General features: G+C 44.0%; 1 protein-coding gene across 1 annotated transcript in view; it reads right to left on the minus strand.

Annotated features, from left to right (window-relative positions):
• The window catches only part of Fkbp9 (FKBP prolyl isomerase 9), a 48,901-nt gene that overhangs the window by 21,295 nt on the left and 5,223 nt on the right, over positions 1-22,383 (minus strand). The window contains exons 2-5 of the mRNA XM_057787660.1: positions 8,102-8,247; positions 7,143-7,332; positions 6,194-6,339; positions 3,577-3,766 (exon numbers count right to left, since the gene is read on the minus strand). Of these exons, the coding sequence (XP_057643643.1) occupies positions 3,577-3,766; positions 6,194-6,339; positions 7,143-7,332; positions 8,102-8,247 (672 nt within the window). The remainder of the gene's footprint in view (positions 1-3,576; positions 3,767-6,193; positions 6,340-7,142; positions 7,333-8,101; positions 8,248-22,383) is intronic.

The raw sequence follows: 22,383 nt of genomic DNA on the forward strand, positions 1-22,383 counted from the left end.
CCCTTTGACAGCAATTGCTTTGGGAGACAGTACTCTTCTCCCTAGAAGTACTGGACTGAGCCTGGTGCCCTTAGCACAATTCTAGAAGACAAAAGCGACACCTCCAGTTATGGAAGCCCAGGCCCTCTTGAGCACTGCAGACACTTCCTTCCACTGAAAAACTAAGGATGACAGTGAAAAGAACAAAAACAAAACCAAAACCCTAAGCCCAGGTGCACAGGTCCCAGTGTTAAAACATAAGGACTGTGTAAAACAAATACACCTGGCTCCATCGAGCATTGCCAACTCCACAGGATGGCCCACGTAGAAATGAATCCGATGAAATCCCAGGCAAAGAATTCAAAACAATAATTGATTATAAATACATTCAAGGAAATCAAACAGAATATAAACTCATGAATTAATAGAGAACAGAAATAAATAAGTGAAATAAGAAAGTCAATACAGGGGCTGGAGAGATGGCTCAGTGGTTAAGAGCACTGCCTGCTCTTCCAAAGGTCCTGAGTTCAATTCCCAGCAACCACATGGTGGCTCACAACCCTCTGTAATGAGATCTGTGCCCTCTTCTGGCCTGCAGGCAGGGTACTGAGAATACTGTATACATAATAAATAAATAAATCTTTTCTTAAAAAAAAGAAAGTCAATACAGCACATAAAAGTGAAATTTAATAAAGAGAAATATTGAGGAGCCAAAGAAATGGCTCAATGGTTAAGAGAGAAGACCCCAATTCAGTTTGCAACATCCAGAGCAGCGGCCTAAACCTTCATGTACCTCCAGCTCCACGGGAATGTGACCTCTGCAGATACCTGCACTTATATGTACATAATGTGCATGCCAACACACATACATACATGTAATTTTTAACAATACTGAAAAAAATCAAAACTGAAATACTGGAAATGACAATTTCAGGATGTTTTGTAAGTTGGGGAGACTCACCAGCAGAGTAGCTCAACAGGAGGACAGAGTGGCAGAGCTTGAAGACAAGGTGGAGAAATTGTAATATTCAGACAACAACAAAGACAGACTATGCAGTAGAATAGGAATAGAATAGTCAAGATCTATGGAATATAATTTAAAACCCAAATCTAGGCACAGAAAAATGAGAAAAATTTCATATTCAAGGCAAAAAAAAAACATTTTCAATAAAATCATAGCAGAAATTTTCCCAACTCTAGGGGGAAAGGTTCCCAGAATAGGTTGCACTTAGAATGCCAATTAGGCAAGACCAGAGAACTTTCCCATGCCACACTTACAGTCAAAACACTAAATATATAGAACAACAAAAATGCAAACAGAGGAAAATGCTTTCAACAATATCAACCATAAAAGGGTTAAATTTTTTCAAATCAATAAGGACAAATTAAATGCCAGCAATATAAAAATAGGCAAAAATAATAATAAAGGATATCTAAATAAATATTTGGAAACAGTAACCAAAGAACTTCAGATTAAAATCATAGGTATGATTTTTCTCTTGAAATTTACCAAAGTTTAACTTGCTTTGTTTTGTGTTTTGAGACCAGGCTAGCATCAAAACTTGAGAAAAATCCTCCTGCCTTCCAAGTGCTAGGGTTGAAAACATAAGCATTCAAACCTGGTTCTTACTTCTAAATGATACCCAGAGAATGTATATGAAAACCTATAAAAATATACGTAAGAGAGTGGACAGGAATGAGAAACTGACATGATTCTATTTCAATTAAGAATATATTAAAATTAAATACACACACACACACACTTACACATAAGCTTTGACGCAATGATTCTTCTTGGAAACATACTTGAAGACTTAGGTGCAAAAATCATTAAAACTCTTAAATGTCAAAGAGTAGTAAAACCATAAATGAAACCATAAATGGTCCTAAAAAAGAATTGATACCCAAGTTTAGGACAAAATCTATGATGTCAGGACAGGCGAGATCCCACTGGACTCAAATGGAAAACCATGCAAGACCTGCAGAGACAATAGTTCCATCGTGTGGGCAAAAATCTAGTGTGCCCAGAAAATAATCTGCCCACCTCCTTCCTTCCCCCTCTTCCTTCAACAGGGCAATCCCTATGCTGTCCAACATCTGAGCTCAAGTAATCCTCCTGCCTCAAACTCCCAATTAGCTGGGAACACAGGCACATACCACTCTACTAGGACCACCTTGAGTTCAGGAGTTCAAGATCAGTGTAAGCTACGCCACTTCAAAAAAAAAAAAAGGCTTGGGTTTTCACTCAGTGTGAAGTGCTGGGGTTCAATCCAAAATTATAAACTTTCAAAAGAATGAAGAAAGAGAGAAGAAGGGAGGAGAGAAATGGAGGAGGGGGGAGAAGAAAGAGGATAAGGGAAGGAAAAGAAAGAGTAAGAGAGACACTTACAAAACGGTTACACTGGGGCTAGACAGACGGCTCGATAGTTAAGAGTACCGGTTCCTCCTGCAGAGAACCACGTTCAGTTCCCAGCACCCACATGGTAGCTCACAACCATCCATAACTCTAGTTCCAAGAGCTCTAATGACTTCTGACCTCTGTGGACACCAGGCACACATAAAATACACATACATAAATGCAGGCAAAACACTCACATACATAAAATAAATAGATCTTAATTAATTAATTAAAATTGTTAATGTTTTTTTATTAAAAATTTTCACCTCCTCCCATTTCCCTCCCATTCCCCCACCTCTCTCCCCCTCCCTCTCCAGTACAATAAAATTGTTAATGTTAAAGACTAGAACAAATGAGGTAAACAGACAGGTACGTTGATTATCTTAATTTATTACTTAGTTTCACTTTGAACCATGTGACTATTTTTCATTTGAAAAATTTAATAAAAAATGTAGACGAGATCTTAAGACTAAGAAGGATGAGTTATCCCAATAGAAGTAATATCATAAAAAAGTCCCCCTCTGATGCTTTAAAAGGATACATAAACAAATGAGAAGTCTATTACGTCAGAGACAGGAGCTTCTGTCACCACTTGTTTATGGGAAGCTAAAGGAGTGGTTTCAAAACTGGCCTGCCACCTGAATGAACAAGACATGCCGCAGCTTGCCAAGGGCACTTTGCACTGACGCCATCTGCGCTGATGCTGGTTCAGTGTAATTACCCTCTGCAGCATCCACTCAGAAGGGAGCTGAAGGCGCCCAGCAGCTCCTCCAGCTGGTCGTACCTGAACTGAACCATCTCAGACCATGTAGAAACAAGGGATAAACTGAAGCTGATGTTCGGAGAGCTCCAACATTAGCCAGTGTGGGGAAGCTAGGGCACCACAGAGAGCTGGTTCTTTGTCCACTGTATCTCTGTGACCTCGCTTCTGACCACGCCACATCTCGGAGTCTACAGTGGGGTTCAGAGTCGGAAGGAATATAATGGGTGTCTAGGGTAAGCCCCTCCCGTTTTCTTTCAAGACATGTAAATCAGGAAACCCTTGTAAACCACCTAGGAACAAATTCAGAATCTGAAAAGAGAGACGTGTACTCAGGTTAAAATACACGTCAGCCACTGGTGGAATTATTAACCCATGGTCATCGATGCCAGCTGCACTTCACTGAGCTGTTCTGGTGAGGGGAAGGTAGTTTCCTTACCTGGAATCAAAGAGGGTGCCATCCAGAAGCGTGCCATTGTAATGATACCTGAGGAAGTCCCCACTCTGACTTCTGCGCTCACAGTTCTCAGGGACTACCTTGTTCTCGACGGAAATACTGTCCTTGGGGTTATGGAGGTCCAACAACGCAACGTCAAAGACGAGGGACGCCTGCCCAGGAATGTCTTTCCCTGGAGAGAAATGGAAGAACCACTCATTCCAGACACAGAATGTGGGAGGTGCTTTAGCCACTACTCATGCCCTCTGTGTGGGTATTCCTCATTCCTTAAAGCTTCCCAGCCAGGGTATAGCACGCTGCCTGATCGCACACTACACCACCACAAGCATGCTTCAGATGCTCGCACTGCAATGAGAAGCTCTGAAGGCAGCATGCACCCAAACAGAAACCCAAATCCATACCTCCTGTGGGTTCTGTCTGCATAAATGCATTGTAAACATTCAAATGTGCAAATTCCAAACCTGTGACTTTGCTCTGGAAAACACTATACATACAATCTTGTTCTTTCAAACCAAGAGCCACTTTTTATAAACATAAGTTCTTTATCCAAAACAAAACATAAATAAACAGAAGTTAGATGATAAACAAAAAGTGATACACATGATCTAAAAATAGTTTTTACATCTTTTCTATCTCATTTCTGCACGGTGCTGCTGCTCCTGCATGTTTCTAAGACAGGATGTACTGGACACAGCCTACCCTTTGTATTCACGGGTTCCACATCCATAGGTTCAGTCAACCTCAGAGCAAAAATATTGAAGACAAAAAGTTATGCCTGTAAAACAAGACATGGTGGAACACAAGTGCAATCCCAGCACTGGGGACACAGAGGATGATGAGAATTCAAGGTTATCCTCAGCTACATAATGAATTCAAGGCTAGCCTGCACTAAATTAGACCTTTCTCAGAAAATTAAGAAATTATATCTGTACTAAAAACATATACTTCTACTCATTTCATTACTCTCTAAATTATACAAAATGACAATTACTTATGTATGTAGTATAGCCGTTGTATGTATAGCAGGTTCCCCCAGAACTGAAATATTCCCGCCAGGAGTGGGAAGACTCAGGAGGCAAACAAACCACATATTTTATGCTTTTGGATAAAGAGAATAAAAGGAAGCTTCTTTGGCATCTTCTAGACACAACAGGACTGATGCATATATGAACTCAGACCGTGACAGTACGCACAAGACCTGTACAGGTTCTAACCAGATACAATCCCAGCCCTGATCAGAGGAAGCGAATACCAAGTCCACCCCTAACCAAGAAGCTATTTGCAATCAATACCTACAAAGAAAAGAAAAACCAGTTTTCTCAAATGAAGTCTCAGTGAAATTATCAACCATATTCCAGGGCAGGCCCTATGTCTGGAGTGATTGGCCAACACAAAATGGACTACATGCTTCTGTCCGCTGTTGGTTCTGCTTTGGGTTTTTTTGTTTGTTTGTTTGTTTGTTTGTTTGGGGGGTTTTGTCTCATTGGCTTTCTTTATTTTAGTTTGTTTTTTTCTTTTTTGAGAGAGAGAGAGAGTGCATGAAGTTGGGGGAGTAGGAAGGTGGGCAGGACATGAGAGAAGTTAGGAAAGGGAAAGTCTATGATCAAAATATGTTGTATAAAAAATGTTTTTCACCAAAGATAGCTTATGCTGGAGAGGGTGTGGGGTAAGGAGAACACTCCTCCATTGCTGGTGGAAATGCAAACTTGTACAACCACTCTGGAAATCAGTATTGCAGTTTCTCAGAAAATTGGGAATCAACCTACCTCAGGACCCAGCAATAGCACTTTTAGGAATACCCAAAGGATACTCAATCATACTACAAGGACATTTGTTCAACTATGTTCATAGAAGCATTATTAGTAATAGCTAGAACCTAGCAACAAACTAGATGCCCCTCAACTGAGGAACGGATAAAGAAAATAGGGCACATTTACACAGCAGAAAAAAAAAAAGGCATCTTAAATTTTGCATACAAATGGATGGAACTAGAAAAATCCATCCTGAGTGAGGTAACCCAGACCCAGAAAGGTGAACATGGTATGTACTCACTCATAAGTGGGTATTAGCTGTAAAGCAAAAGATAATGAGCCTATAGTCCATGATCCTATAGAAGCTAAGTAACAAGGTGAACCCTAAGAAAAACATATAAAGATCCACCTGGAAAGGGGAAATAGATAAGATTGCCTGACAAAATTGGAAGCATGGGAGTAGGGGGAGAAGGGAGGGCAGAAGGGTAAGAGGAGGGGAGAAGGGGAGGGGAAGAACTTGAGAGAACGGGATAGTCGAGATGGAGGAAGGACAGAGATGATTGCAAAGAAAGAGATATTTTGATTTAGGGAGCCATTATGGATCTAGCAAGAAACCTGGCACTAGAGAAATTCCCAGGAATCCACTTACTGCTCTTGCAGAAGCCCCCGGTTCAGTTCCCTGCAATGGTTTATCCCTCCAGCTCCAGGGGATCTGCAGCTGCCTTCTGGCCTCTGAGGCGGTACATGCATGTGGTACACATACAGAGAAGCAGGAACACACACATACATATAAACAAAAACTAAACATGTAAAAACGAATGAGCAGAGCTCTGAGAAAGAGGACTTACCATCTCCCTCTTCACCATAGGCCAGAAAAGGAGGGATGGTGATGATGCGCTTCTCCCCAACACACATACCCAGCAGCCCTTTGTCCATCCCAGGAATCAGCCATCCAATTCCCACGTATGTGTCATAGGTTTTCATGCGATTGTGGCTGGAAGGAAGGAAGGAAGGAAAGAAGGAAGGAAGGAAGGAAGGAAGGAAGGAAGGAAGGAAGGAGAAGGAAACAAGTTCTATATCATTTCTAATTCATAGGATTTTTGTTTCTCAAATCTCAGATAAACAAGAGCCCACACTCATCCCTAGTGACAGGGATAGGTCCCATATTTGCTCCCTGATATAAGGAAGAAGCAAAAAGCTCATATTTAGACCAGAGTCAACAGGTATCCCACTCATTAAAATTCTGTATTACAGAAAGCCTCAGGGAGTTCCCTGGTTTTTATCCTAGCCTCAAAGGTCTCAGCAGTTTCACTGTCCCCTCCCCTACCTGTTTAAAGATGTACTTATGTATTATGTAGCAGTGTTCTGTCTGCACCCAGGCCAGAAGAGGGCACCAGATCTCACAATGTGGTTGCTGGGAGTTGAACTTAGGACCTCTGGAAGACCAGTTAATGCTCTTAACCTCTCAGCCATCTCTCCAACCCTCCTCTTCCCTTTCCATGGGCAAACTATATAAATGAGTCAAACATCCATGCGATTCCTGGGAAATGTGGCTCTTAAGTGGAAATTTTCAAATGTGTTTTTAAATGAAATCAAGATTGTTGTTATATTTCTTCTGAGGTGTTCTATTTTGACTCTGGCACCACGGAGTATCAAACACTAACCAAAACTATATGGGGTAGGATTTGGTACTAGGTATGAGTGCCTTTGGCTGAGTGCTTTTTCTGGTTTCCAAATGAGCACAGAAAGGAGGCAAGACAGAAGGAACCACACACTGCAACGAACCGTGGAACTTACCTGGAGTCAAACAGCGTCCCATCCAAGAAGGTTCCGTTGTAATGGTACCTCACAAAATCGGACACCTGGATAGTCCGAGGACAGCTGGGAGGCTTGAAATACGTCTGAATCTGAACCTGGTCTTCAGAATTCCATATATCCATCAGGAGTACATCAAAATGAAGTACCGAGTTTGGAGGGATCACACCCGCTGGAAATTAAAGTGAGCTCACACTGAGAGTCTGCCCTCTCCTGGCGATACAGAGATCCCCAGGAAGCCGCTGTCGAATAGCTATTTTCTCCAAGGTGAATCACTCCCTCCAGGAGGGAGAACAGGAACAGCAGACTGGGGAAGTAACGAAAAGCTACAAGATTTCCTAGATTTCTCCCCAAAGCGGTAAGGTGTAAACAGTGGCTAAGGAGAGGACTGTGCCCGGAAGAGCACAAGGGGCTCTGGAGACGCAGCTTTTATGTGGGGTCCCCCATGCAGGCTACAGTGGGCTTCTGACCAACCCAGCTGCTGCAGAGTAACTCACACTCCCTGAAGTAACCCCTCAGCCATGCTTCTGAGTTACTCCAGTAAACTCACTCGTTCACCAGGCTGGTGGGATCTTTGGTCCGCTATCAATGGCCTAAGTGGGTTAAATAAACATTTCTTCACATTCCACAAGGAAAAGTCAATTGACCATTATGATTAATGTAACAGAAGTCCAAAGAATTTAAACCCATCGCTGAGGTACAATTCCAAAAGGTCTATTCTTTCTACATCCTTCCTCCAAATAAAGTGAGAGAGAGACCCCTCTCATCAGGACCTCATTAGATACTCCTGTGTTGGCACTTTCTTCTGCATCTAAGAAATAAACCCACAAGGGATATGCTAGTTCAGCCTTTTTCTCCCTCCCCCATTAAAGATCCCAAATTCTCCAGTCAGGCTGGCTTCAACGCCTGCAAAAGTGTCTATAAATCGAGTGAAAACTTACACACTCCTTCACTTCCATAGGCAAGGTCTGGGGGAATCGTCACGAAGCGCCTCTCGTTCACGCACATCCCAACCAAAGCCTGGTCCATCCCTGCGATCAGCTGGCCTTTTCCCACAAAGACATTGAAGGTAGAGTCTCTGTCATAGCTAAAGATCCAGAAGGTAGAGGGAGAGAGATAAAGGCATAGTTATCTCCACAGAGAATGCAGCTTCCTGAAGTCACAGCCAAGGGAAAGACCTACCAAAGAGTTCCTGGCCCAGGAAATGTCCTCGCTGGGCATTTGGGGAGTTGGTTTTTATATTAACTTCAAGATTACCAACAAATCGACTTAGAAATGATTGACATACAAGCCTGACAACCTGAGTTGACAACCTGAGTTTGATCCCCTGAACCCACAGTGGAAGCAAAGAACCCAGTCCTGAAAGCTGCCCTCTGATGCCCTAAGCACAGGAGGCATGTGCAGCAGGGAGGGGACGCACACTAGCACACTAGAACATGCTGACAATAAATAACAGATCACGGCTGGGACCCTTGCTTTTTAACGTTAAATTCAGCAACACTTTTACCTTCTAGGAGAGGATGGATACGTGCTTTGAGAGATAATAAAGTTCAAGACAAGGACTTTGTCTATAAGTATTTTATAAACTGGCAGAGACTCATAGTTTCAAACATTGTATTTAAAAAATAACTGCACATCTGGGCCCCACAGCCCTTATGGAGTATGAGCTACAAGGGAGGCTGAAGGGAAAGGATCACAAGTTCAAGGCCAGTCGGACAACCTGGTGAAACTGCCTCCAGATTTAAAGGGAAAGAGGTCTGCAGGTTTACTCAGTGGTGGAGTAGCTGCCTAGCACTGCAAAGCCCTGGGTTTCATCTCCAGTACTGCAGAACAAAGAAGAGAAACAGAGTGCTGTGGGAAATGAGTGCAAAATAGAGAAAAATAAGCAAAAGAAAACTTGCTGTGGATCTTGGTTTACAATAATTAACAGTGGAGGTAACTCAAGGGTAGGGACCTGGCTGCATCTTACTCAGATGTACCATGAAATGGGCTGCGGCCATCTTTTGGCTTCCTACTCACTCACACAAGAACGACAGTCACAATAAGTGAGGTGTAGGCCCAAGGGGATGGTTTAGCTGGCAAAGGTACTTGCTGCCAAGCCTGACAAAACCTGGGCCCCCAGAATTTACATGGTAGATGGAAGGAAAGAACCAATTGCTACCAGACATCCTCTGGCCTGTGCATGTGTGCTATGATAAGCAAGCATACACACACACAGAGACACACACACACACACAAAGGTACACACATACACACACACACACTATAGGAAATAGAGCTACAGTGTAAAATGATACCATTTTCCATTTACTCATATATAGATAATATGGAAAGATCTATTTCTTAAAAATCAAGAAAAAATAGAAAAAAACAATTAATAAGTAACAGCATTTAATTCACAAGGCTGTGCCAAGCCTCCTTTTGAAACTCCTGCCTTTTGCTCACTTTCTCCTAATAAACGGTTTAGCCAAGCACTGGAGCCAGCTTCCTCGGACCTGCCCCCCTCACCCCTTCCTCCTAGTCTTACCCCCCATTTTCACTGCCTTCCTTTCCTGAAGGTCAATGAACAGAAAGCAGGATTTCACGCAGAGACTACACTAAGGCACAAAGGAGCGTGTGAGGCTTCTACATGTGTTAGCCTTGTACCACCACGCTGGCATGTGTGTCACCGCCTGGAATGCCAGCTCTTGGCTTTTGCTTGAGCCCGGCCATAATTACTGAACCACCTTCAGGGCCGTCTTCAATGTCCTGCTAACAAATCCGAAAGCAAAGCCTCCAAGACTCCCTAGGCAGAGCATATGAGGGAGCAGCGAGAATGCAAAGGCAGGGAGTGGCTGTAGAAATGCATTCCTCCTCTGTAGAACGGGAACAGTTCCCGAGCTTAATGCAATTTTTAAGTGCACGCATTCTGTTTTAATGATGCTAGTTCATTCTCTAAGAAGTTTACACATCTAGCCGGGCGGTGGTGGCACACGCCTTTAATCCCAGCACTCGGGAGGCAGAGGCAGGCGGATCTCTGTGAGTTTAAGACCAGCCTGGTCTACGGAGCTAGTTCCAGGACAGGCTCCAAAACCACAGAGAAACCCTGTCTCAAAAAAACCAAAAAAAAAGTTTACACATCTAACATTGAATCCTATCTAAAAGTCCACTAGACTAAAATAAAATATTCAAAATTGTTTTGGTAATAGAAGAATATTGTAGGCACAGCTGGCAGGTCACAAATCATTCCACTGAAAACTACACTGCGTATAAAGAAAACTGTTTATAGTTATTTAGTATATTGCAAACTAAACCAAGAGTGGTTTGGGGCTTTTTTTGTTTTATTTACAAGTCTTTATTTGGTTGTAAAGGCTTAATTTACTTTATGTGTATGAGTTCTTTGCCCGTATGTATGTCTGTGCACCACATGCATGACTGGTGCCCACCTCAGATGCCCTGGAACTGGAGTTGTGGATAGCTGTAAGCCACCACAGGGGTCCTGGGATTCAAACTTGGGTCCTTCAGAAGAGCAGCCAACGTTCTTAACACAGAGCCTTCTCTCCTGAGAACTTCATACATGAGCACTGTATCTATTTCTTTCTCACCCCTTCCCTTCCCCTCACCCCCTCCCATCCCCTGCTTCCCAAATTCATGCTCCCTTATTTAATTATCATCGTTCTATGTATATGAATATTGAAGGAAGGCTGGGGACTGAACCTGATGAGGAAATCAGGTGTGGGACCCTTTAAGAGGACCTGCTTCTTGCTCCAGAGAAGGAAGTCCACTCAAGTGAGGACTCCAGCCACTCAGGGAGGAGAGGGGGTGCAGAAGGGAGAACACTAAGAAACCTATAAAAAGGGCGATCCAGAATCCGAGTGACCTCTCACCTCTGGGGCCCCTTTAGCCCCTTGGTGTGTGTTGTTGGTTCTAATAAAGTTGGTACTTTGTCTTTTCTGTCTCTGTGTGTTCACAATTCTTTCTCTGTACCTGCAGCGCTGAGCTCTCCACCTACCACGCTTACTATCCGGGCTCAAGCCAAGTTCTCCACTTCGGCGGCCTTCTAACTCCCAAGTGTTATTTTCCAGGCATCTGCCAAGTGGTTCCTCCTTCTCGTGATTCAGTCTTCTACCTTTCCCAGAATTCCAATGCTCTGGCTGTCCCAAGGAAGAGAGCCTGCAGATTGCCTAGATGACCAGATGACTGTGCCTCACCCCAATACTCATGAGTGTGTGTATACATACATATATAATATATATACATATATATGTGTGTTTATACGTCTAGCATTTCTTATATAAACATAGGCTATCCAATCCGAAGGCTGATCACTTGGGATTGGACATCTATGCAGGAGTTCACCCATGGAAGAAACTGATTCTCCTAGCAGACAATGACCACTTAGAGCTCTTCATCTAGGGGTGAAACCATGTGGAATTTTCCCCATCCACACTGGCGTGTCAGCTGATGGTGGCATTATAGATTTGTTCAGGCAACCATACCGTTGCTACTTCATGGATGTGTTCTCCCTGTCATACCTAAGGGACATTATTTAATGGCCTCTGACTCTTACAATCCTTCTTCATGCCTTCCCCTGAGCTTTTTTTTGGGGGGGGGGGGGTGCTACACTGCAGATGTATCTGTTAGGGCACCCCACAGTCACTTATTCTCTGCACTTTGGTCAGCTATGATTTCTATAACAGTCTCCATCTGCTGTAGAAAGAAGCTTCTTGGATGAGGCGCGAGAACTACGGTTATCTGCGGGTGTAAGGATAACCATTTAAAATGCAGCTAGAAAATGGCAGTAGCAGGCTCTTCTCTCAGGTCTATGACCTCTCCAGTCATGGGTAGCTGGCTAAGTTTACAGTACCAAGCATGAATCCCTCCTGCTAATAGGCCATAAGTCCAACCAGACGACTGTTTGTTGGTAACGCCCAAGATAAAAGTGCCACTATTGCACTGCTGGAGATAGCTTGCCAGGCTGGCGAGCACTGTTGTAGCCTTTGCAGCTGGCCAGAACTACTGACTGCATTCCTCCCTTGAGAGCTGGCACAGCATCTCCTACTAGGTCAGTTCCAGCTCTATTCCTCCATGCCTTGTGTCTGAAGTATGTGCTATGGGCATCTTCAGCAACAGGGTCTTACCTTCAAATTCTAGAAGGAAATCAAGGGAAATGGCAATAAATCATATTGTTTCAGGAGTTTCTTGCATGACTCTGACCTACATCTTGTTGGAGGTTTCCCATCCTGGCGCTGGGATTGTGTTCAAAGCATGGCTCTTGAGGGTAGCATGCACACACATACATACATACATACATATATGCACACGTACATATATTTTTAACTAAACTTATATAGTAACACATTGCCCTTTTTCAAAAAACCCTTAGTATTATTTATCCCTGATTCTTCATTCTCCCCCTGCATCCAGAGTTAAATTCCCTGGGCACGTTTTTCCCATTGCCACTTTATAGCCTTCCTTTCTAGACACCTTTTCCTCCTTCTCCGCCCTGCCACAGTCCCTTTCTTGTGGGTTCTTCAGATACTTCAGATTGTATGGTCGAATCTAAAGATTCGGAGCTAGTGTCCACAAAGAAGAGACAGCGTGTGGTGCTTCTCTTCCCACACCTGGCTGGCCTCGCTCAGCACACCTTACTGAGCATGCTCAAAAGTGACTACCATTTACAGAGCGTTTCTCATATGCTAGGTCCAGCCACAAAGCAAGCTCTTCACAAAGAACTTGAACCCTTACACCACACAGGTAGGGACTCAGACATGCAGTCTCCCTGATGGTTAAAATTTTTTCCAAGCTCAAAATCTAGCCAAGTGGGAAAAAAACAAAGACATAAGAATCCAGGACGGTCTAACTCTCAGCTCCTGGCTGGCACAGGTCTCTGGAGGCTCCACGGCCTCACAGTATTGTTAATTCCTCTGATGATCAGCCTGGCAGTATTAATTCCATCCTTTGATGGTCACATAGCACTGTGAGCAATGATGCGAAAATGTATCACATACACACCCAGACACATAAGGCTCTAACCATGCAAAACCAATGCTATCTATTGCTTAAAAGGCTGGCCATCTGGAAAAACTGAAACTGTTCTAGATTTATGCTGATCAGTGCAACTGGCACAAACTCATGTGACGCCTCAAGCCCAGAACTGGTCATGAAAATCATTTCTGCAATGCGAGAATAAGTACTTACGCAGCCTGTCCCATCGGCTAGCTCGTTCACACCTTTTATAGATGTCCCAATCGGGGAGCGACAGGAAACAGATGGCTCACCCAACCAGGCAGTTCCAGGGGGACTTAATGAAGGTGCTGTGCACAGCTGACATTGTAATCGGCGGTGGAAAGACCGGGTGCGCTCTCCATGCTCATAAATAAAAGAACGGTGCCTACTTTCCCAGTTCTAGGCAACACTGGAAAAACTGGTGAGAGCAACTCATCAAGAAAGTGAAGTAGATGGCATGTAAACTGGAGAGAAGCAAGGCAAGGATTACTGTGCTCACACATGGAACTATCTGTAGAAAACTCTACAGCTCTCTCAGTCTTCTCCTCTTCCCCTACCCTCCTCTGAACTATTAACTGACTTCTGCAATGTGGCACAATACAGAAGTCAATAAGCAAAAATGAGTTGTGTCCATACCACCAGTAAATAATCACAAGTCGATAAAAAATTCTATCTACAATAGCAAAAGAATAAAATAAAACAAACAAGGGCCCAAAAGAACTATGCACTGAAAAACAGAAAAATACTGCTGAAAGAAATTAAAGAGGACTAGCAAGGTGGTTTATCCTGTAAGGACACTTGTCGCCAAGCCTGAGAACCTGAGTTTGATCCTCAGAACCCACATGGTAGAAGGAGGGAAACAACTCCTGCAGACTGTCCTCTGACCTCCAGACATGCATGTGTGCACTAGACACTCACGCGTGCACATGTACATGATAAATAAATGTTACAACTTTTTGAGCAAAAACAAATTAAAGAGAACAAAAATAAAGACACTCTACCCCGTGTTCGTGAATTAAGAGACATGATCTCATTAACACACGTGCACCATCAAAGAGACCTACAGAGCCAAGGCAACTCCTATCACATTCCCAGCAGTAGAAAAATATCCTAAAATTCATCTGGAAATGTCTAAAGACTCAAATTAGCCACAATAACCCTAGGAAGAAGAGCAAATGCAGTATCCCCTAGTTCCTGACCTTTCACTGTAGAAGACGACAGTCATGAAAGCGGTGCACCTCAGACTTGAATTACAGAAAGCAACGAAACTGAACAGAGAGCCCAGAAATGAACCATTTCACACATGATCAAGGGGTCGTTGATTAGACCACGTGGTAACGAAATGCGAGGGCTCCAACAAATGGTGCCAGAAAATCTATCTGGATGTTTACATGCAAAAGAACAAAGTTAGGTCTTTGCCTTATGCCATCAAAGGCAAAGCATGTTAAAGACAAAAACTTGAGATCCAAAGCTATAAGAATCCTAGAAGAAAACAGGCATGATAGTTCATAGGCATCATCGCAGCAATGGGGAGGTCGAGGCCAGCCTTCATTCTTAAACTCCATCCCCAAAAGCACAGGAGAAAGCCTCCTAGCATTAGATTTTACATCGGCGTCTTGAACAGCAGCAAAAGCACAGGGTGCTGAAGCAACAGCAGACAAGTAGGATTGTGTCGAACTTAACAACTCCTCACAGTGAAGGAAATAATCATAGCGTAGAAGGACCTACGGAACAGCAGTGGGTACACACGAACCACCATGAGGGCTGAATCTGAATCATCGCCCACAGGCTCATAGTGTTTGGACACTCAGTCCTTCGGCAGTAATGCTACCTGGGAAAGTTAGAGAACCTCTGGGATATGAGGCCCAGCAAGTAGGCCTAGGCCACTGGAGGTGGCCCTTTGAAGGCCACAGCCTCCTGCGGTTCTGGCCTGTGCTCTCTACCTCCTGCTGGCTGAGATGCAAACAGCAGTACCGCAAGCTCCAGCTGTCATAGACCAAGCTGCTCCACACCATGTCTTTCCCGCCATGATGGACCGAACCCTCCAGACTACATGGCAAAGTAATCCTCGCCTTCCTTAATCTGCTTCTGCCAGGTATTCTGTCACAGTGACAAGAACAATAACTAAAACACCACATACGGGAGTCATACCTAGGAAATCTAAGTCTTACAACTCAACAACAACAAATGGACCCAACCCAAAAACAAAAAAACTAAGAAAAACATTTGAATAGACATTTCTTCAAAAAAGAAGAAACACAAATGACCAACAAGCATGTAAAAAGATGTTCAATATTACCAAGCACCCACGAACTACAAATTGAAACCATAATGTGTTTTCAAACCACTTACCACCTGCATGCCTTCCTTTGGCAAGTGCAAGTGGTCAGTATACTCCCAAGCAGACAACTCGGGTCTCAAGGGGTAAGTGTCACCCAGTGGACAACCACTGACCTTAATTTCCTTACCTATCATTCCGACTCAGAACGATAAAAGCATGTTTCGAAACCTGTGCCCTCCATATGGTAGCCACTAGCCACATGCAGCTACTGAGTACTCAGAACAGGGATGTGCCGCCAACCAGGACCTAACCCACAGCCCAACATGGGTCTCAAGAAGCTTGGGTTCCAGGTTCTGCTGTAATCTACACAGATAGACCCGCTCTAGAATGTAAAGACTGTCTCCACTAACCTAGAGAGATCAAGACCCACTGGCCCTTCTCAGTGGCCTTGGTTTGGGGCAGGAGGAAAATTCCATGCACAGCACTGGAAGCCAAAGCAAAGAGTCAGGGATAAGCCATTCCCTGCCAAGGGGTTGAACACAGTCAGGGCAGGAAGCCACGGTAGCCCAATCTCTGCTTTCCCAGCAGGCTCCAAAGCAGGAACTTACCTAGGGACTGGGGCAAATACCAAACCATCTGGAAGCCTGGCCAGAGGACTTCAAATGCTACCTTCATAGGCAGCCTCTCCTGCCTCTTGAACTATGCTGGCACCACTATGCTCTTTCCCTAAACTCCAGCTTTGCCTTCTCCACAGCTTTCCTTAAAAACTGCCCATACCCACTCCCTCCACTGCTGGCTCCCTCCTCAGTCCTGAATCCTATGCTGACCTCAGGCTGACAAACCCAGGCTTGAATCCCAGCTCTGACTTCAAGTCAGTCAGTGCACTTCTCCAGGCCTCCCCAGCTTCCTCATCTATAAACAGAATTCAGGGGGCTGAAGAGATGGTTTACCACTAAGGATGCTTGCTGTTCTCCTAGGAGACCAGGTTTGGGTTCCCAACACCCACATTAGGCAGCTCACAACTGCCTATAATTCCTGTCCCATAAGATCCAGCACCCACTTCTGGCCTCTGTGAGCACCCGCACATACACACGCATCCAGGCAGACACACAGAGATACATATTTTAAACAATAAATTTAATAACTAAAAACAATGATAGTAATTGTTACCCCAGGTCAGGCAGGGAGGCCACTAAAAAATACAGAAAATAACGGGCACAGATGGCCATGTGGGGAAACTCAAACCTGCGCACTGCGGGTGGGAAGGCAAAATGGCGCAACTTCTACGGAAAAAGGAATTCCACGGGAAAAGGAATTTCATCAAAAATTTAACTCAGAAGTAAAAGAAGACCCAAGAATCCTATTGATCCAAAAGAATTAAAAACAGAGACTTGCAGAGAATATTTGCGCAAACATCCTCACTACAGCATGACCCACAACAGGCAAAAAAAAAAAAAAAAAAAATGAAAGCAAACTAAACGTCCAACAGTTGGAAAATGGGGGGAAAGTAAACAAAGTGAAGGAAAAAAAATGAAGAACGCCCTACGATATGCTTTGCTTTGCTTTTTTTTTTTCTTTTTTTCTCTTTTTTTTTTTTTTTTTTTTGGTTTTTCAAGACAGGGTTTCTCTGTGGTTTTGGAGCCTGTCCCGGAACTAGCTCTTGTAGACCAGACTGGTCTCAAACTCACAGAGATCCACCTGCCTCTGCCTCCTGAGTGCTGGGATTAAAGGCGTGCGCCACCACCGCCCGGCTCTATATGCTTTGTATCGCTAATGTATCTTGAGGGTGATTCGTTAAGTGAAATAAACGAGTGAAGAAAGGTTAAACACTGCAGGTATGGTTCCACAAAGTACACGAGCCAGATATGAGCACAGTGACTTTATAATCCCAGTGCCTGATCAGCTAAGGCAGGGAGACACCATGTTTGAAGCCAGCCTGGGCTCTATAGAGAACCCCACGGCTGCCTGAGCTATGGTGTGAAACTCTGTCTCAAAAATAAAAATAATAATTAAACTCATAGAAACAAAAGTAAAATGTGGTTACCAGGAAAAGGAGGTACAGTGAAAATGGGGAGGGATTGTCAGTGCTTCTAGAGTTAAGAGATTTTAAGAAAAAAAGAAAATCAGTCCTAGAGAGCCACTACATATCAACATGCATGCAGTTCACACTGCTGCTCTACAGTTTTACACGGTTACAATGGTAAACTTTATTGATTTATTAGCAAGGGGCTATGTGCATGGGTATGGATCAATGCAGAGCAGCACAGTGGACAGGGCAGCAGCCCAAGGCTGCATTATATCATATTATATTATATTATATTATATTATATTATATTATATTAATTATGTCAAGAGGACCCAGGGAGTTTTTGTAGCTAAGTGACACATAACTAGGGCTCAGACCTTTGGTTTAGAGACACAAACCTTGGTAACCCTACAGGTAGGGCCTAAAGATTACCACCTCACTTCTGAGGGCCCCTCCTTCTGTCTTATGGCTGAAACCAAGCAAAGCTAGAGGACAGGCGGGTCACAAATGTACGGGCCAAACAGCGGAGCCTTGCAGAACCTATCACCAGTGAAGCTGCTGACAAGCAGGCCTAGAAAGGCCAGGGAAACAGCACATCTAACACCCTGCCTTCCTCTCCACTGGCTGCCTGGTCCTGCTCATTCACGGACAGTTGCTGTCCTGGCCCTGGACACTATTACCTGCCCCCAGAGGGTGACAGTATCTGTAGTACCTCCCAGTGACAGTCTACAAGATATCTAGCTAGGATAAGACCTGTGCAAGCCCAAGTCAACCCAAACCCCAGTATGGAGAGTAAGGAAGTTTTGCCTCCAGCTGAGGGGCTACTTGCAATACTGAGCTGCAGGAGGAGAAGGGTCAGTTTTTTCTAAGAGTATAGCCCCTGGTATAGCTACCATCCCCACTGGAAGGCCACATATCCAAGAACCTGTGGGCATCACAAATTTGTCTTGATGAAGAAAGCTGCATGGGGAGAGGAGAGGGGCAAATCTGGGAAGGGTTGTGAGGGCGAACGTGATCAAAAAATGTTCTATAGTTTTAAAACCACTGTTAAGTATTTTAGGCAAGATTTAGATTTCTGTCCTTTGTAAGACCCAGAATTTTGACACTTAGAAAAGAGAAGCATATGAAGATGCTGAGTTATACTTCACGAGACATCATACATAAAAGTGATCTAGCTAGGTAGGGTTGGGATGTAATTCAGCAGTAGAATATTTGTGCAACACACACAAAGCCCTGGTCTCCATCCCCAACATTACAATCCCTTGATGCCTCACATCTATATCCTAACACTCAGGGAGTGGAGGCCGAGGATCAGAAGTCAAGGTCAGCACGTTTGAGACCCTGTCTCAAAAAAGAAAATCAGAAAAACAACAAAAAACGGTAGCTCCAGCCACGACACTATCGCTGGAGATAAGTAAAATCCATCATACTCAACTCAGGAAGCTGTCTACACAGAAGCACACACACTGCGCAACATATCACTTACATAAATAAGGACTTGGTGGCTCTATTCTTATAGCGTAAATAACAGGCTGCACCTCTGAATATAGGCTTCCTACAGCAAGAAAGAACAGATGAAGGAACAAATGGCAAGCTGGGTGGGCTGGTGCGTGCCTGTAATCCAAGCACTGCAAACACTGAGGTGGGCAGAGGAAAGCCAGACTGGACCACAAGCAAGACCCTATCTCCAAAAAAAAAAAAAAAAAGTCAATAAAAAAGAGAGAGAGAGAGGAAGGAGAGATGGCTCCGTGGTTAAGAGGTCACCCTGCTGTTGCAGATTGCAGAGGACCCATGGGTGGCTCACAACCAGCTCTAATTCCAATTCCAGGGGATCTGCTGTTGCAGATTGCAGAGGACCCATGGGTGGCTCACAACCAGCTCTAATTCCAATTCCAGGGGATCTGATACCTGGCCTCTGCTGGTACTTACAAGTTCATGCCCTGCCCGTACCCAAGCAAATACATGTCATCTAAAATGAAACAAATAAATCTTCTTTAAAAAAAACAAAACAAGGAGATGGCTCAGTGGTTAAGAGGACTGGCTGTTCTTCCACAGGTCGTGAGTTCAATTCCCAGCAACAACATGGTGGGTCACAACCATCTGTAATGAGATCTGGAGCCCTCTTCTGGTGTGTCAGCATACATGCAGGCAGAATGTTGTATACATAATAAATCTTTAAAAAAAAATAGTAAAATGAATCCATAAAGCCTCCTATGCCTTCCTCTCCAAAAGGATTAAAGGAACAGTAAAAATGGACAAAATAGGCCAGGGAAGGCAATAAAACTTTGGAAAATTGGAAGCAAATAGAAGAACTGAGTGGATCTAAATGAGAAGACACAGACCTAAGAGTGTGTAACACAAGATATGGCCAAAGGTCCATCCAGTGGGTCTTCTAGAACCTAGGAAAGCTAGTGCAAGGCCGTCTACAGTGCAACAAGGGACCACACCTGCCCAGGAGTCCCTTCTTAATTCTTAGCAGCTGGATAATTAGAATTTTAAGTTCTAAAAATTGTTGTAGGAGGAGGCCATTGTTAGTTCCCAGCCGCTTAGCCCTGAAATAATCACACAGAAACTGTATTAATTAAATCACTGCTTGGCCCATTAGCTCTAACTTCTTATTGGCTAACTCTCACATCTTAATTTAACCCATTTCTAGTAATCTGTGTATCACCACGTGGCTGTGGCTTACCAGTAAGATTCCAACCTGCACCTGTCTCTGGCAGGGCAGGGCTATATGGCTTCTCTCTGACTCTGCCCTTCTCTCTCCCAGCATTGAGTTTAGTTTTCCCTGTCTACCTCTATTCTTTTGCCCTATCAGGCCAAGCCAGTTTTCTTTATTAATTAACCATTCGTATCCACAGCACACAAAGGGGAATCCCACATCATAAAATTCCTTAACCAGTGAATATTTGTGACTACTTGTTGTACTTGGAATTGAATCTATGGCCTCACATACTTTTAATTTTTTTAAAGGTAAGAATGTTTTGCCATTATGTATAGCTGTGTACCACCTTTATGTCTGGTGCCTATGAATGCCAGAAGAGGGCATCAGATCCCCTGGAACTGGGATTACAAAGGGTTGTGAGGTACCATGTGGGTTCTGGAAAAAGAACCCCGGTCCTCTGGAAGAGCATCAGTGCTCTTAACCATTGAGCCATTTCCTCAGCCCCACAGCCTCACACTTCTGCCACTGGGCTATACCCACAGCCCTACACCATTTTCCGTATTCGTTTTTTGGTGGAGTTGGATAGAAGAAGGCTCAATCATTAAGAGAATTTGCTATGCTTGCAGAGCAGAGGACTCGGGTTTGGTTCCCACCACCCACATGATGGCTCACAACTACCTTGTAACTCTAGATCCAGGGAACCCAACATCCTCTGCTGACCTCCACAGGCTCCAACATGGTGTATAAACAAACACTCAGGCACATGCACATAAAAATCAAAAATAAATATATTTTAAAACTAAAATTAAATGGCACATGCTTATACTATTCTTTGCTAAAATTACTCTTATCTCAGATCCAGAGACAAAAAGAAAAAAAAAAACATTTCAGAGGAAGCAGATAATTTTTCCCTCAGTTCTGTTACACACATCAGCTAGGAGGAGAAAAGTCAGCTTGCTTTAAGTTCTAGTTTAAGATTCCACTTGGACAATTCAAAACTGAAGATAATGTTTTCAAACACTACAAAGACTACCAGGGCTGGTATGGCGGCCCCAGCTGCTCCAATGGCTGAGGCAGAAAGATTTTCTGAACCCATGAATCTGAGCCAATACTGGGAAACACTGGGAGAGCCTGTCTCAAAAATAAACAGGTCAAGCACGGTGGCAAACACTTCCAAACCCCGTACTGAAGAGACTGAGGCAGGAAGACGTCAAGCTTGAGCCCAGCTGGATGACACAGGGACCTCCCTATCTCAAAACAACACACACACAAAGAATACCCAAGACTGCCATGTGGAAAAAGGAGCCCTGGGTATAGAAGACACCTGGGGGCACCACCAAGGTAGTTCAACTTCCCCCATGCCAACTCAAGATGGCTGGCTGCCTCACCTAGGATCTGCTTGACAGGACAATGTGGTCATGACATCGCAGCCCTTAGTGAAGGGTACTAAAACTCTCCTCCTTGCAGGGTGACTGGCTTCCTTCCCTGGTGACATTCCTCCACTAAGAAAGGATCCAGCTGCAGACTCAAAAAGGATAGGCAAGGTCTGACTTTTTTATCTCCCACTGCCACACACTCCCAAAGGTGGCTGGGCTTCCCAGATGCTAAGATTATTTCTCTCAAAGCAGCCACGTCTACCAGCAGCTGATGGGAGCTGGCAGGATAAAGACACCAGTAAATGATCTGGCAAGCTAACCTGTCTGCTGTCCAGATGGAAAAATGAAAGGAGGTTGTGACGAAGGAAGAGAAGGGCGAAAAGAGAGAGTGAACAGGCGGGAGCTGGGATGATCTCCAGCACATTAAAATATTAAAAGAAAATATTTCAAAGCAAAGTCAAGCTGTCATGTTCCTATTACAGAGTATTGCTCTTGGCAACTGCACAGATTAAAATGTTAGGTTCCTATAGGTAATTCTTAACAAAGGCACAGTCAAAAAAACACACCCAAATCAAACTATTCTTATGAATGTATAGTATGTATAGTAACTTGCAACGCCCCACAGGGAGAATCAAAAGTTCCCAGGATGCCTTGTCAACCTGCCAATAGCAGGGACCCTAAGTCAGAAGGAATCCCGGGGCACACATGTCACCAGCAGCACTCTAGATCACTGCTCTTGCCACAGTACGTTCACACGCTAACTACTGCCAGCCTGTGAGCATGCCCACATTAGCTACACACATTTCTCTCTCTCCCAGCCCACCCCAACACTATCCCCAAAACTACCCTGACACCACCCAGCCCAGGGGCTCTTCTCTAACAGCTAG

The sequence above is a fragment of the Chionomys nivalis genome, chromosome 1 (genome assembly GCF_950005125.1).
Source record: "Chionomys nivalis chromosome 1, mChiNiv1.1, whole genome shotgun sequence".
Taxonomy (NCBI): domain Eukaryota; kingdom Metazoa; phylum Chordata; class Mammalia; order Rodentia; family Cricetidae; genus Chionomys; species Chionomys nivalis.